Source organism: Copadichromis virginalis, linkage group LG3, assembly GCF_057382275.1.
Source record: "Copadichromis virginalis isolate Kocher_CV1m ecotype Utaka linkage group LG3, C_Virginalis_male_GT1.1, whole genome shotgun sequence".
NCBI classification, from domain to species: domain Eukaryota; kingdom Metazoa; phylum Chordata; class Actinopteri; order Cichliformes; family Cichlidae; genus Copadichromis; species Copadichromis virginalis.
In genome coordinates, this window is record NC_140620.1 from 47778586 (window position 1) to 47793208 (window position 14623).

The 14623-nt window shown below is 47.1% G+C and overlaps 1 protein-coding gene across 8 annotated transcripts in view; it reads right to left on the bottom strand.

Annotated features, from left to right (window-relative positions):
• The window catches only part of kcnip4a (potassium voltage-gated channel interacting protein 4a), a 165674-nt gene that overhangs the window by 31367 nt on the left and 119684 nt on the right, over nt 1-14623 (bottom strand). Inside the window, exon 1 of one of the 8 annotated variants that reach the window (XM_085451442.1) lies at nt 3515-4084. The exons of the other annotated variants lie outside the window; for them this stretch is intronic. Within the exon in view, the coding sequence (XP_085307568.1) occupies nt 3515-3626 (112 nt within the window). The 5' untranslated portion in view covers nt 3627-4084. Of the gene's footprint in view, nt 1-3514; nt 4085-14623 lie in introns of those variants that run through there. 8 annotated transcript variants of the gene reach the window in all.

Here is a 14623-nt window from a genome sequence, read left to right on the forward strand (position 1 = left end):
TCCTGTCACTTATGTACCAACAAATCGAGCCAACATGCTCATTAGCACTTTATTACCACTCTAAATAAATAAATAAAAACAGGCAATAGGGAACAAAAAAGGGTCCTGGTCAGTTGCTGACACAAATTATTTTTATTTGCCCGCCTTTGAAAATCCAATCAAGGTCACACAGAACATAAGAACATTGTTAGATGAATGTCGGTGCTGAGATGCTCTGTCCTCTGAGCCGGTAATAAACAAACGGCAGGTCCAAATTGACACAGTGTTCCATCACCGTTCTGGTAATGCTGTAATTGCGTGCAGTGTGTGCGTGTTTGCAGGGCTACGAGGTTACGGTCGGGGGTGTTGCTGTGTACAGCTGAACCAGAGAATAATTCATAATTTCGTGACATACTGATTAGCCTGCACCTTGAGGCTTGAGTCTTTACTCAGCAGTTTGCAATACTGCATTATGTAAGTAGAAATGTACATACGTGTGAGAAGGATCTGGATATGTTTGTGAATAAGCAAGTGTAAGAATCTACATTGTTATTCGCTATTCTGCAAGGAGGAGGAGAAGGCTTGGTGGTTGATTATTCAGCAAAAAACAAGCAAACATCGTAATTTCTCCATCTTTAACTCAGTCTCTAATAAAAGTGGTCATTACATTATTTCGCTAGCCGAGGAGGGCAAACACTTGCCAGCTGCGCTGCCATTCTGCTCAATGGCAACAATACAAGCACACATGCATCAGTTCTGCTGCATTCACAATTAAACTGAAGCAAGTGACTTTTGTGCAGCTTGCCAGACCTTACTTTTATTCACAGTGAATGCTCTGGTGATTGTGCACGGTCTGATGCAATAGTCCTGTTATATTTCTCCAACGTGAAAGCATGCCAGGAGCAGGGAGAGGCTGTTAATAAACTATTTCTCAGGGTCTGAGGTCCTTACAGTCTGTGAAGTCGAAATAATCAATCCCAGGAGGTCAGACTTGATTTTTTACAAAGGGTACAGTTTCTTACTTGCTGCCAGCTGACTCTTTACAGTAAAGAGCGGAGCAGTGCTGGGACACATCCAGAGCGTGCTCTCGGCTCGAGATAACTCCCGTGACTGGAACGTTGCCAGTTTAAATCTACAGCGCAGCTGAGAAACTCCCTCAACATTTACCCCACACAGGCTTTTGAAAGAAAGACCTTTATCCTGCAGAAGCCCCAGCGGAGCAGCTCAGGTGGCCTGCAGTAGAGGGATGTGATCGTACTGGGCAGCTCCCAGCTGTGAACGTGTCTGACTGTATGAATGTTAAGCAGACCGTGCGCTTTCAGTGAACCTCTGTCCCTGGAGGTTTCTTCAAAAATAAAAAATAAAAGGGGCAAAAACAAACTATTTTAGTTATTGCAGAACGTGACAGCTGCTACAAAGGTAAATCTATACAGCTGTGAGGTTTATATACAAGTGAAGCTACGCAGATGCTCGGCGGTTAAGACTGTCAACTCAGATATTTGCAAGCACAAGCCCTGAATCCTGATCTTAGCTTGGCCTTTCTGAAATGCAGTTCTTTTAGTTTTAGTTTTTTCCGCCCCTGCTGACTTGAAAATATGAACGCCGACTGAATAATGACCTTAAAGTTGTTTTCTGAGTTTTGAAAATGCAGAAAAAACAAACCTGTTTCCACTTATTATTAGCTCCTCTTTCTGCAAGAAACTTACAAATGTGCAGAATACCCTTAAACCATTTGGAAACATGCTTGTTGTCTGTCCTGCTGAATCCTGGTTGAGATGATCAGTTTGTGTTTAATTCAAACCTCGCTTCAAGACATTTAGCTTTGTTTAACCGAGCAGTGGAAACAGGGAACACAACTGGTCTGTCTCTATAAAAGATGCCATCTAACACAGTGCAAAGTTCTCCTATTTACACATTAAGATATCTGCGCTATAGAAGAAGTTACAGGGAAACAGAAACTGTGGAATAATGTGCTGTTGATTAAATATATTCAGGCCTTTATTGGCTTTTAGCTTGCTTACTAACAAGATCTTTAGATGGAAAGAGCAATTTATGTCAACATGGGATCTGTGAAATGAAAAAAGGACCTTTACTAATTGAGCAATCAAGAAAGGAATAAAACTAAAAAGTAATTCTTAGTTGCACCTCGAGTTTTGATGATTTATTTGCTTCTGTATGGGCTTAATTACAAAATTTAACTTCTTTCTACCCCCGCATGCATCGTGGGAGATTTTAAGACTACACACAGCTTGCGTTTGCCAGTGTTGATATGATTACAAAAAGATTTGTGGTCTCTCATTTGAAAACCTATTTGCCTAATGAAAAGCATTTCGCGTGCATTTTCAGCCCCTCTCCCAATATCTTTTTACCATTCCCTCGTCCTGAAAACGACTGCAAACACAAACAAAACATCGATATCTGTATTGACAGCCTGTCGGGCACCGCCAGCGCAGGCATTCTGTAAGTAATCAGGCTCTGAGACGGCTCCGTGGAATATAAATCACATCAACAGGCAAACGGCACCCGACATGCCAGCCCTGACATCTGTATAATCTCACCGTCGCCGATAATCAATATCATGTCAGCTGCGCTTGGAGATGCAGAGCGAGGGGAAATCTGAGTCGCCAGTGTTTAGCGAGGCATGTAAACTGTTACGTCGGGCGTGAGGTTCACCATCCCCCCAACCCAAATGAAAACCCAGCTCCCAGGTGCTTTTGAAACAGCACAGCCAGAGACAGTCAACAGACGCTAACACGTCCATCTAAACACTCGTCTCAGGTCGGGTCAGGTCGGCTTTTTCCTGCTACTGACTAAAGCACATTATCGCCTCTCTATTTACTTGCTGCCCCTCTGAATATGCACCCACCTTTGATTGATTATTCTAATTACAGGTTAAGGTGTATTTACTGAGCAGCGTGTGCTGTTCTTCGGTTTGAAGTGCTTACCATAGTGCTCGACTTTATTTAACAAGACAGCTTCAGTAGGTCTAAACTGAACGCTTTCTTTTCTCATTCTGCGCTTGCCGAACTTCCCCGCTCAGTTTTCCTCAAGAGCAAAGTGAAATGCATGCACAAGAAAACAACAGAGGCTTCTAAGGTCTGAAATACAGAAATTCTCTTGCCTCTCAAATGTTTTGATGCTTCAGAAGTGACACCGTTTTGCAGCTCAAGACATTCCTCGATCTCATCACAAGCTCACGCATACTTCTGTGACATTTCCTTTGCTACGCATTAATTAGACCGTCTTTTTGTGCTTCCCACTCCTGTTTTGGCATAATGATTACCTCAGTTAACTTCAAAACTTTTCAAATTGCAGTCTTAGAAAGTTTCAGAGCAAACTTCGAGCAAACTGAGAGTGAATCTAATGAGTCGAGGGAGCAGACGTGGAAAGCTGAAAAGGTGAGACTGATTGAAAATACATCAGCAAGGCTTATTATAGTCTATCAGTGAGCAAGCTTTAACTTGTTGTGTCTGCCAACCTCCACCTCCCTCCACCTCCCTCCACCACCCCAACAACCTTCAAATCAGTGTCTTACCCTCTGAGAAGCTGATGAGCCCCAGAAGGTGCAGGAGCTTGATGGAGGCAAACACCAACACCACGATGCCCACCGTCTGTAGCCCCTCAGTTTCCCAGATCGCGTTCAGCATCACTCCCCCTTCTGCCCACTCCCCACCGCCATACCCGGACCCGAACCCGGAGCCCGAGCCAGCTTCTTCTACTTCCGGGCCGCCGCCGGGACCAGGACCACCATTCTCACCTGGCCCCGCACTCCAGTTCCCCTGCACCAACTCCAGCGCTACGCCGGCCCAAGCGCACGGGCCGGGCGCCCCCTGGCACCCGCCTTCTGCTCGCTTGTTCTCTAAATCCACTCTGGGTAAGGTTAAAATTGGAGATTAACAATCAGCAAGACTTGTCCTCAGGTTTGCGAGAAGCCTGAAGTCATTAAGGATGTTTCTGATTTCGAGAAGTCACTGAGAATTCAGGACGATCCTCTTCCTCTTCATTTCCTTCCCTCACAAACGAGGAGACCCTTGAAAGCCGGGAGAGCAAACTCTGCTGTTCTCTGACAGTTTGGAGCTCTCGCTCACTCTTTCAGGCGCACCGACTGCCTCGCTGCAATGTAAGGGAGGGAGCAGGAAAGGGGACGGATATGAGTGAGGGAGGGGAGATGGGACGGAGGCTGTGGGGAGGTGTGGTCCTAGAAGGCGCACAACCGAGCGGGAGCTACACATGTTCAAATTAACTTTAATCACAGGAGCGGCACAGCAAGCGTAACTGAATTCTGTCTGCTGGATAATTATACCATTAAATCAAGAAAACGGCATAATTCTGTGGTTATAGGAAAGACTGATCTTGGAGATGGGAGGCAAAAAAAAAATTAAATTGCAAAAAGCCGTACAGAGAGATCAAACTAACTTTTTAGCAAGGCAAGACAAAATAAATATCTCGTGGTTCAAAAGGAAGAAAAAAGAGAAAAAGCTGATAGCGTTCACTAGATAATCACCTACTTCAGGAGTAAAGAAAGCAACAAATCGCACAACTTTATTTAACTTAATCGCTTGTTTTTGAATCACATTTGATTGCGATGAGATGTGGCGAGCTGATAAAGAAAACTAGAGCGACAGAGACCGTGTGTGTCCAAGAGAGAGGCTGATGCATGCAGTCAGCGTTTGGAGCAAATGAGTGAAGACACCACCATCTACTGGTCCTGTGCAGACTGTAATTATCACACAGCACAGCATTCGATATTTATCCTGTTTTAACCAAAGAAAGAAAATTACTCCCATTTTATTTTGAAAATAATAAGCTTTCATGTTTCAGGAAATCAATGCTTTAACTCCAATAACTACAAGTTCAAAACAAGTAGAAAAGCCACATTGAAAGCTTGTGCGTTTCTGTGAGTTATTTGCGACTGCAAACACAATTTCACTGCACTCTACTTGATTATTTTGACTCAGAATGTCCCTCTGCCGTGTAAGCTGTGAATCAATTTAGAGTAAAGTCCGCCATATATCACTGATGTAAATGCACAAAGCCAACTTGATTACAATCATCACAACAGGATATTTTTTTGGCACTGTGAAAGAAACCGTGTCTCACCGCTTACTCAATTGCTCTATGATAAATATCCAGTGTGACGCAGTGCTCTTTTCCAGTGATGGAAAAACGCGCACTCATCCATTTACATGCGGTCCATCTGCCGCTGCTTTTTCTTCAGCAACACAGAATGGAAAGTAGGAGATGTAATTCCATGTTTTTTTTTTAAATTCTCTGAATAATTTAGCATGATGCTATTTGCAAAAGAAAATAATATTCAGCAGACATCCTGCTTAACCTGAATAGCCCAGAGCATTTTTAAAAAGTCGTTGGTATGGGAGACTTGTCCTTGCAAAGTGAGACATTTGATGAGGACTGAACTCAAGGATTATTTTGTATGCAATAATTTTAAAAATGTGTATTTATTTGTATATTTGTATTTTGGGTGCGCTGTTCTGAAAACTGAGTTAGAGCAAAAAGTACATCTTTAGGCAGTATAATACAGCATGTATTCTGTAATTACCTCGTGCAAAAGAGTCTACTTTTCTTTTCCAAACATTTAATGACTGCAAATATCTCAGTTGCTCTGTGTCTGGATCAGCTTTCTATGCTTTTTTTTTTTTTAAAGGAAGATTTTTTTTCCTAAGTAACATATTCAATCATTGCTTTTATCTGTGTTTTACTTAAATCCATCTATTACAGACACTAAAAGAACAGTCAGATGCCATTATTGCACTACACAGCTTAGATAATAGCAGATAAAACAACTGTTGTTGTCAGATCTAGATGCCAGCAGTTTATCCCATAGTCTACAATCTATACATATATTTTTACTCTGAATTTGTTGTGTCCAAATCACAGGTGAGAGGATAGCAGACCAGTTAGTCCAGTCTTTTAAGTGGTATTTTCATACCAACTGTTTATGTTGGTTTAAGCTGAAAACCTCCAATGATCCGACTCCACAGAATCTCTCAGCTATACAAAATCCCCACGTTAAATCCCCCACATCAGTGAGCAACGTCATTGTTTGCATTCATACTTTTGTTCTGGTTGACTTTCATTGCTCTGAACAGCTCTTTTTGGATTTGGAGCTCATTAAATTATGAGGAGAAGTTAATTTCACTGAAATGCACATTTTCGAAGTATACACATTGTCAGTGCTTTAAAAACTGCATTTGTGTAGTGTACAAGGGCAAAATACGATATATACACACACACACAAGCAAAAATGAATGACAACAACTCCATGAATTTAGGCATTTAGACACGGTCAAGCTGACCCCCTGAAATTCAAACTGAGCCAATTCTGAGCATCAGAATTTAAGAGATTCTGAATGTGGCATGGTTGTTGGTGTCAGACTGGCTGGTCTGAGTATTTCAGAATGGGATTCTAATGGGATTTTCTCACAAAACCACCTCATTGTTTGTCTATTTGTTTTTCAGAAGTGGCCCAAAAAGGAGAAAATATTCTGTGTGTGGAAGTTCCTGGCTCTAAAAGCCTTGTTGGTGCCAGAGGTTAGAGGAGAATGGCCAGACTGCTTCACGCTGATAGGAAGGCAACCTCATGGTGCGGGGCGATATTTTCTCAGCACATTTGGGTTCCTCGGTGCCAACTAAACCCCACAGCCTACCTGAGTGTTGTTGTTGACCATATCCATCCCTTTATGACTACAGTCTACCCATCTTCTGATAACGGCTCGCAGCAGGATAATGCTTCATCTCACAAAGTTCTCACAAATCATCTCAAACTGGTTTCTTAAACACGACAATGAGTTCACTGTTTTAGTTCAGAGCCATTTTATTAGACTGAGTAACCAGTCTCAGTCTAATAAAGCACCTTTGGGATGTGGTGGAATTGGATATTCTCATCATTCATTACTATGATGCATAGTTACACTTCTGGAAGGGGACACATCAGGCTGCAGCTGTTTTGTACGACAGTGTAACATAGTCCTGATATTTCATAGTTTTGGTAAAAGTTTCCATTCTCGGTAACATCATTCCAGTTTTCCGTAAAAATGCACCAACAATCACTTTAATGTCTCCTTCAGGTCAAAGGCAGTATCAACATATTTCCAATGTTAGTTTAGCATATTAAGCCAATCAAAGTCAATAATACACATTTATGTGGAAGAATTACAGGTTCAGATCAGATTGTATTGGTATCAGTATTGCTCAGCTTTCACATGCAATTTATGAAAAATCAACTAACCTAAAAGTTTAGTTCTTCAGTGTCTCCTGACAACTCACAGCAGAGCTGCCAACATGTGGGCACTGGCACTGCCTCAGTGAAGCCACAGCCACATCACAAGGCATTCAACGGGCCAACAGAGGCTTCACTATCCCCCTTTTCCAAAATCATGGCTTGGCTTGCCAAACACTTCCCAGAAGACCAATAGTTGATGAAACAAGTAGGAATAACTGTCCAATCATAACTTCTCTCCAGCATACAGATACCATCTTAAAACCATAAATTACTAAAGCTGTGAGGGCGGAGGTGAGACAAATGAGAAAAGTAGTAGTGGGGATTTTGTGGCATAAGCATTCACTCAGCTATTATCTAAGCCATGATTCTATCAATGGTGCTGACAGATAAATATTACACTCCACATCTTGCTCAATTAATGTCACACAAATTCTGGACAATCACCACTCTAAAAACTATTACAGGATGGCAGGTCTGACAGATAGAAAACCTGAAAATTCTGCGTTTATAGACCTGACAAGAATATTTATCTTCGCGAGACTGAGATTACAAAATGATTTTATTTCGATATTGGAGAAGAAAATGGAAGCTGTGGAAAGCTGACACTTCTATCATTTGAAACAAAGGCCTGAGGGTAAAACACAGCTCCCTGAATGAGGCTCTATAGAGCTGCTCACAACACTAATGATTCAATAACCTGTTTGAGAGCACTGAAATGTTATTCAAGGAATATTACATTAAAGACCAATAAAGATGCCAGCTGCCTCAATCAGACATAAAAATATGAAATTATCACAAGGAATAAGAAGCCTTTCAGCTGTAACGTGAAAGGCTTTCTATTAATGTCATCGGGACTATTTAAAAGTCTTGAACCAACCCTCATTTCTTTCTGCTTTCCTACAAAAATTGGAAATAGGCGGGGAAATTTATTGCAAACATACATGGGAATACAATACAAGGCCAAAACAGAATTTGTACTTTCCTAACGAACTTCAAAGTCCATATTTGGTATCATATATTAATAGTAATTCACATTTGACCACCTTTATTCTCAACAAGCTTCCTTGTCATTTCTTTAAGTCATCTTCAGGAATAGCTCTCCAGGCTTCTTGAATGACATTTAAAGTTCCTCTTTGGATGTTGGCTGCCTTTGATTCTGTTCTCTGTCAAGATGATCCAACACTACTTCAATAATGTTGGGGAGGCCAATCCATGACTGATAGGGTTCCACTGTGTGGTTTTTCTATTCAGGTATGCTTTTACTGCACTGGCAGTGTGATTAGGATGAGTGATCCATCTACCCTCATCCATTCGCTTCCGCTCATCCTTCTCAGGGTCGCGGGGGGCGCTGGAGCCTATCCCAGCTGTCGGACGAGAGGCGGGGTACACCCTGAACAGGTCACCAGTCTGTCACAGGGCTAACACACAGAGACAAGACAACCATTCGCGCTCACACCTATGTGAAATTTGGATTAATCAGTTAACCTATCCCTAGGGCTGCTCGATTATGGCAAAAATGATAATCACGATTATTTTCACTGAAATTGAGATCACGATTATTTGACGATATTTATTTAACCCTTTAAGACCTACCATAGAACCAAGTCCGCCAGAGCTTATATTTTTTTTTTTTTACATGTTGTAGTGCCATTTGTGGGAGCATTTCAAGTTGCTATACATCAATACAACTGTTATAGCCCATATTTTAATAATATGTATGCATTAAGTCCATAGTAACTACATTAATTGCAAACAAGTGCAATAAACTACAAAAAAATTGAAAATCGTTTTTGTTTTGTTTACATATATTTCTACTTGGAGAAATTTAAGAGGTTTATCCCTCAAAACTTTAAATACAAAAAAGTTGCAAAAAATAGTTTACAACAACAGGAAATTTATTTTGAGTGTCTTCATAGTTTTATTTTGGAGATACAGCAATTTTTATATACTGCAGGAAAAACAAAAAAAAACAATCCTATGATGCAAATTTGCAAAGAAAACAGCACGTGCATCAAAATAAACTATTTCTGTCATGGTCCCCGTGCCTGCCCAGCCGGCCTCACAAGGCTACACTTGTGTTTTTTCTCTCTTTCTCCCCCTATCTCTCTGCCTGGGCGGAGCTCACAGCTGGCTTCCGCCCTTGGCTCTCACAGCTGTTGGCGATCAGCTGATTATCCGTCTTCTATTTGAGGCTGGGTCACAGATCCTCTCATCGCGGGATGATTGCGCTACTGACGTTAGTCTACCTTTCCAGCTCCCGTGGTCTTACACCTTTATGCCTTCGTGATTTGTGATTGATGTCTCCCTTTCCCTGTTCCAGCTTATCTTCCCGGACCTGTGACCTCCCCGCGGTACGAACGTGTGTGAGGACGTGAGCGAGCGTGAGAGAGAGAGAGCCTTCCCCTAATCCCCTGGAACCCTGAATTTCCCGTCACTGTATATATTATTGCACGGGTGTGTAAATAAATCGTGTTCTGAGACATCAACCTGCTCTGCGCTTGAGTCCCTGCTTTCAGCCCGTGACAGAATCATCCCGCCAGGAAATGGACTCAGCAGACTCGGCGGCCTCCACTCCCACTCTCGCCACCCTGGCCGCAATGCTGGAGCGACACGAACAGATGTTTGTTCATCTCCGTGGCGAGCTCGCTGCTCTCACGCAGGCTGTGGCCCAACGAACACCCCTGCCGGCAATTCCACCTGCCGCCGCTCCTCTCCAGGAAGCCTCGGCCTCAGCAGTAAGTGCCACACCTCCTGCTTCTTCACTTTCCCAAGCTAACAGATTTCTACCCACACCGAAAGCTTTCTCCGGAGAAATTGATAAATGTGCTGGCTTCCTCACTCAATGTGCCCTTCAGTTTCGTCAGCAACCGCAAGCTTTTGCTAACGATGGTGCTAAGATTGCATATATAGTTCAACTACTCCAGGATCGGGCTCTGATTTGGGCTCAAGCTGTGCTCCACGCCAACCCTGACATAACGTATTCTGACTTTTTGGATAAGTTCAAAGGCGTCTTCGATAGAAAATCCACCACGCTCACAGCCGGCCAGCGCCTGCTCGCGCTCAAACAAGGCAAGCGGAGTTTGGCTGATTTCTCTATTGACTTCTTCACCTTAGCTGAACAGACAGAGTGGGGGGAGGAGGCTTTAAAAAGTACTTTGCTTTCTAATGTTAACGAAGACATAAAGAAAGAACTGATGCTTCGTGAACTGCCTTCTTCCCTAGACGCGCTTATGACCCTGTGCGTTCGGCTGGATGACAGAGTACGTGCACACCGGAGCGCGCACACACGGACGGGACAGGAATCACTGGATTATCACGGGGCCTCTCCAGCCGGCCGCGGGCCGCGCGACTCTGACGCCGGTGATGAGGAGGAGCCCATGCAGCTTGGACACTCGCGGCTAACGCCTGCAGAGCGCCAGCGCCGTCTGGCCGCCGGTGAGTGCGTCTATTGTGGCCGTAAGGGTCACTCTGTCTCCTCGTGCCCGACGCTGGCAAAAGGGCGCGCTCGCCAGTGATTGAGAGGGTGCTGGTGGGCGATCTGTCTAGTAAAAACCCTCTCCCCAGACTTCTCTTACCGGCCAAACTTCAAGTACAATCTGTTTTTCACTCGCTTTCAGTACTCATTGACTCTGGGGCTGAGCAGAACTTTATTGACACCTCGCTCGCCGCCAAGCTGAACATCGCTTTGGAGCCCTTGTCACGCCCTCTCCGCGTGCACGCGCTCTCTGGTCACCGCCTGCCCGATATCACTCATGTCTCGGAATTCCTTTCGTTGTCTCTCTCGGGCAATCACACGGAGAGGATTTGTTTTTTTGCATTCATGGCTCCACTCACTCCGCTGGTTCTCGGTCACCCCTGGCTTGTGCTCCATAACCCGCACATTGACTGGGAGAAGGGTGACGTCCTGGGTTGGAGTGTTAATTGTCACATGTCCTGCCTTCGGGCGGCCACGGCGCCCATTCCGCTTCTGCCCTCTGGTTCGCCGTCCGACCCCCCAGATCTTTCGGCGGTTCCGCGGGTCTATCATGACTTGCGTGGCGTGTTCTGCAAGGATCGGGCGCGGTCCCTTCCCCCCCACCGCCCGTATGACTGCGCTATCGATCTCCTTCCGGGGGCTCCGTTGCGGTCTGGCCGCCTGTACAGCCTCTCCCAGCCGGAGCGGGTCGCTATGGAGCGTTACATCTCTGAGTCGCTCGCTACGGGCTTGATCCGTCCCTCCTCCTCCCCGGTTGCGGCTGGGTTCTTCTTCGTGGACAAGAAGGACGGTTCGTTGCGCCCGTGTATCGACTTTCGCGGCCTTAACCTGATCACTGTCAAGAACAGGTATCCTTTGCCGCTGCTTTCCTCTGCTTTTGAGCTGCTCCAGGGCATGACTGTTTTTACTAAGCTGGACCTGCGCAACGCCTACCACCTGGTTCGCATCCGGGAGGGGGATGAGTGGAAGACGGCCTTCAATACTCACCAGGGGCACTTTGAGTACCTTGTTATGCCCTTCGGCCTCACCAACGCTCCCGCTGTTTTTCAGACCATGGTGAACGAGGTGCTTCGTGACTTTGTTAATCGCTGTGTCTTTGTGTACTTGGATGATATCCTCATTTTTTCTAAGTCACTCGCGGAGCATCAGGTGCATGTGAGACAGGTCCTGCAACGCCTCTTGGAGAACCGGCTGTTTGTGAAGGGGGAGAAGTGTGTGTTCCACGCGCCTGCGGTGGCTTTCCTGGGCTATATAGTTGAGAACGGAAGTCTACGTACCGACCCTGGGAAGGTGCGTGCGGTGGTTGAATGGCCAGTCCCTCCTAATCGCCGCCAACTGCAACGTTTTCTGGGATTCGCTAATTTCTACAGGAGATTCATTCGCAATTTCAGTAAGATCTCTCTCCCTCTCACTAGACTCACCTCTCCGAAGGTTCCTTTTCTGTGGGACCCTGCCGCTCAGCGAGCCTTCGTCCAGCTCAAGGAGAGGTTTTCCTCAGCGCCCATCCTCCGGCAGCCGGACCTCACAAGGCAGTTCGTGGTGGAGGTCGACGCTTCTGACTCCGGGGTGGGGGCGGTTCTCTCACAACAGGAGGATGGTAAGCTTCACCCATGTGCTTTCTTCTCTCGCCGTCTCTCACCCGCAGAAAGCAATTACAACGTCGGGGATCGGGAACTCTTGGCCATAAAACTCGCCTTGGAGGAATGGAGACATTGGCTGGAGGGGGCTGCTCACCCATTCATTGTTTGGACGGATCACAAGAATCTGGAGTACATCCGTTCGGCCAGACGCCTCAGTTCTCGGCAAGCCAGGTGGGCATTGTTCTTCGCTCGCTTTGATTTCACCATCACCTACAGGCCCGGATCTCGCAACGTGAAACCGGATGCCCTGTCCCGGCAGTTTTCCACCACGGAGGAGGAGTCGGTACCCGAACCAGTTCTGCCGGCGGCCTGGGTGGTTGGAGCCGTTTCCTGGGAGATTGAATCCCTCATTCAGGAGGCACAAGAGACTGAACCGGATCCTGGGACCGGCCCAACGGGCCGCCTCTTTGTCCCCTCGGCGGTCCGCTCCCAGGTACTCCAGTGGGCTCACACTGCCCGTTTCTCATGCCACCCCGGGGTCTTCCGTACCCTGTCCTTCCTTCGACGCTACTTCTGGTGGCCCACCATGGCGAGGGACGCCAGGGAGTTTGTGACCGCCTGCCCCGCCTGCGCCCAGAACAAGCGGTCAAACCAACCTCCGTCGGGCCATCTTCTACCTCTCCCTACGCCGGCTCGACCATGGTCACACATCGCGCTGGACTTCATCACTGGACTGCCTCCTTCTGCAGGTTACACCGCCATACTAACTATCATCGACCGTTTCTCTAAGGCCGCACACTTTGTCGCCCTTCCTAAACTCCCTACGGCTCTGGAGACGGCTCGGCTCCTCGCCTCACATGTGTTCAGGCTCCACGGGATCCCCGAGGACATTGTCTCGGACAGGGGACCACAGTTCACTTCCCGAGTATGGAAGGAGTTTTGCACCGCATTGGGGGCCAAGGTCAGCCTCTCTTCTGGTTTCCACCCACAGAGCAACGGACAGTCCGAACGGGCTAACCAGGAGTTGGAAGCTGCCCTCCGGTGTGTTGCCTCCCACAATCAATCGACCTGGAGTGAACAGCTGCCATGGATCGAGTACGCCCACAACAGCCACGCCTCCGCTGCCACGGGCAGGTCACCCTTTGAGGCATCCCTGGGCTACCAACCACCCCTGCTCCCAGCTGTCGAAGGTGCGCACTCTGTCCCCTCTGTTCAGGCTCACCTCCGCAGGTGCCGCCGGGCCTGGCGTGCTACTCGGGCCGCTCTACTCCGCACTAAGGAGCGCAACAAAGCCCTCGCTGACCGTCACCGGACGCCGGCCCCTGAATACTCCATCGGTCAACAGGTATGGCTGTCTACCCGTTTTGTGCCGTTGCGGACGGAGTCTAAGAAGCTGTCACCTCAGTTCATTGGCCCCTTTCCCATAGACTCCATTGTCAACCCTGTGTCCGTTCGCCTCAAGCTGCCTCGTACCATGCGGATTCACAATGTTTTCCATGTGTCCCAGGTCAAGCCGGTGCTCTCCAGCCCGCTGTGTCCTCCTGCCAGGCCCCCGCCGCCCCCCCGGCTTGTGGGTGGTCAGCTGGTCTATGACATCTCCCGCATCATGGACTCCCGGCGCCGCGGCAGGGGTTTTCAGTACCTGGTGGATTGGGAGGGCTACGGGCTAGAGGAACGTTCCTGGGTGCCTCGGGCGGCTATTCTGGACAGGAATATGCTTCGGGACTTCCATCACAGGCATCCAGGTAAGCCTGGTGGGTCGCCGGGAGGCTCCCGTTGAGGGGGGGGTACTGTCATGGTCCCCGTGCCTGCCCAGCCGGCCTCACAAGGCTACACTTGTGTTTTTTCTCTCTTTCTCCCCCTATCTCTCTGCCTGGGCGGAGCTCACAGCTGGCTCCCGCCCTTGGCTCTCACAGCTGTTGGCGATCAGCTGATTATCCGTCTTCTATTTGAGGCTGGGTCACAGATCCTCTCATCGCGGGATGATTGCGCTACTGACGTTAGTCTACCTTTCCAGCTCCCGTGGTCTTACACCTTTATGCCTTCGTGATTTGTGATTGATGTCTCCCTTTCCCTGTTCCAGCTTATCTTCCCGGACCTGTGACCTCCCCGCGGTACGAACGTGTGTGAGGACGTGAGCGAGCGTGAGAGAGAGAGAGCCTTCCCCTAATCCCCTGGAACCCTGAATTTCCCGTCACTGTATATATTATTGCACGGGTGTGTAAATAAATCGTGTTCTGAGACATCAACCTGCTCTGCGCTTGAGTCCCTGCTTTCAGCTCGTGACAATTTCCAGCAGTGCAATTCGAGTTCTAAGCATCCCAGCAACTATTCAGAAAAGTATAG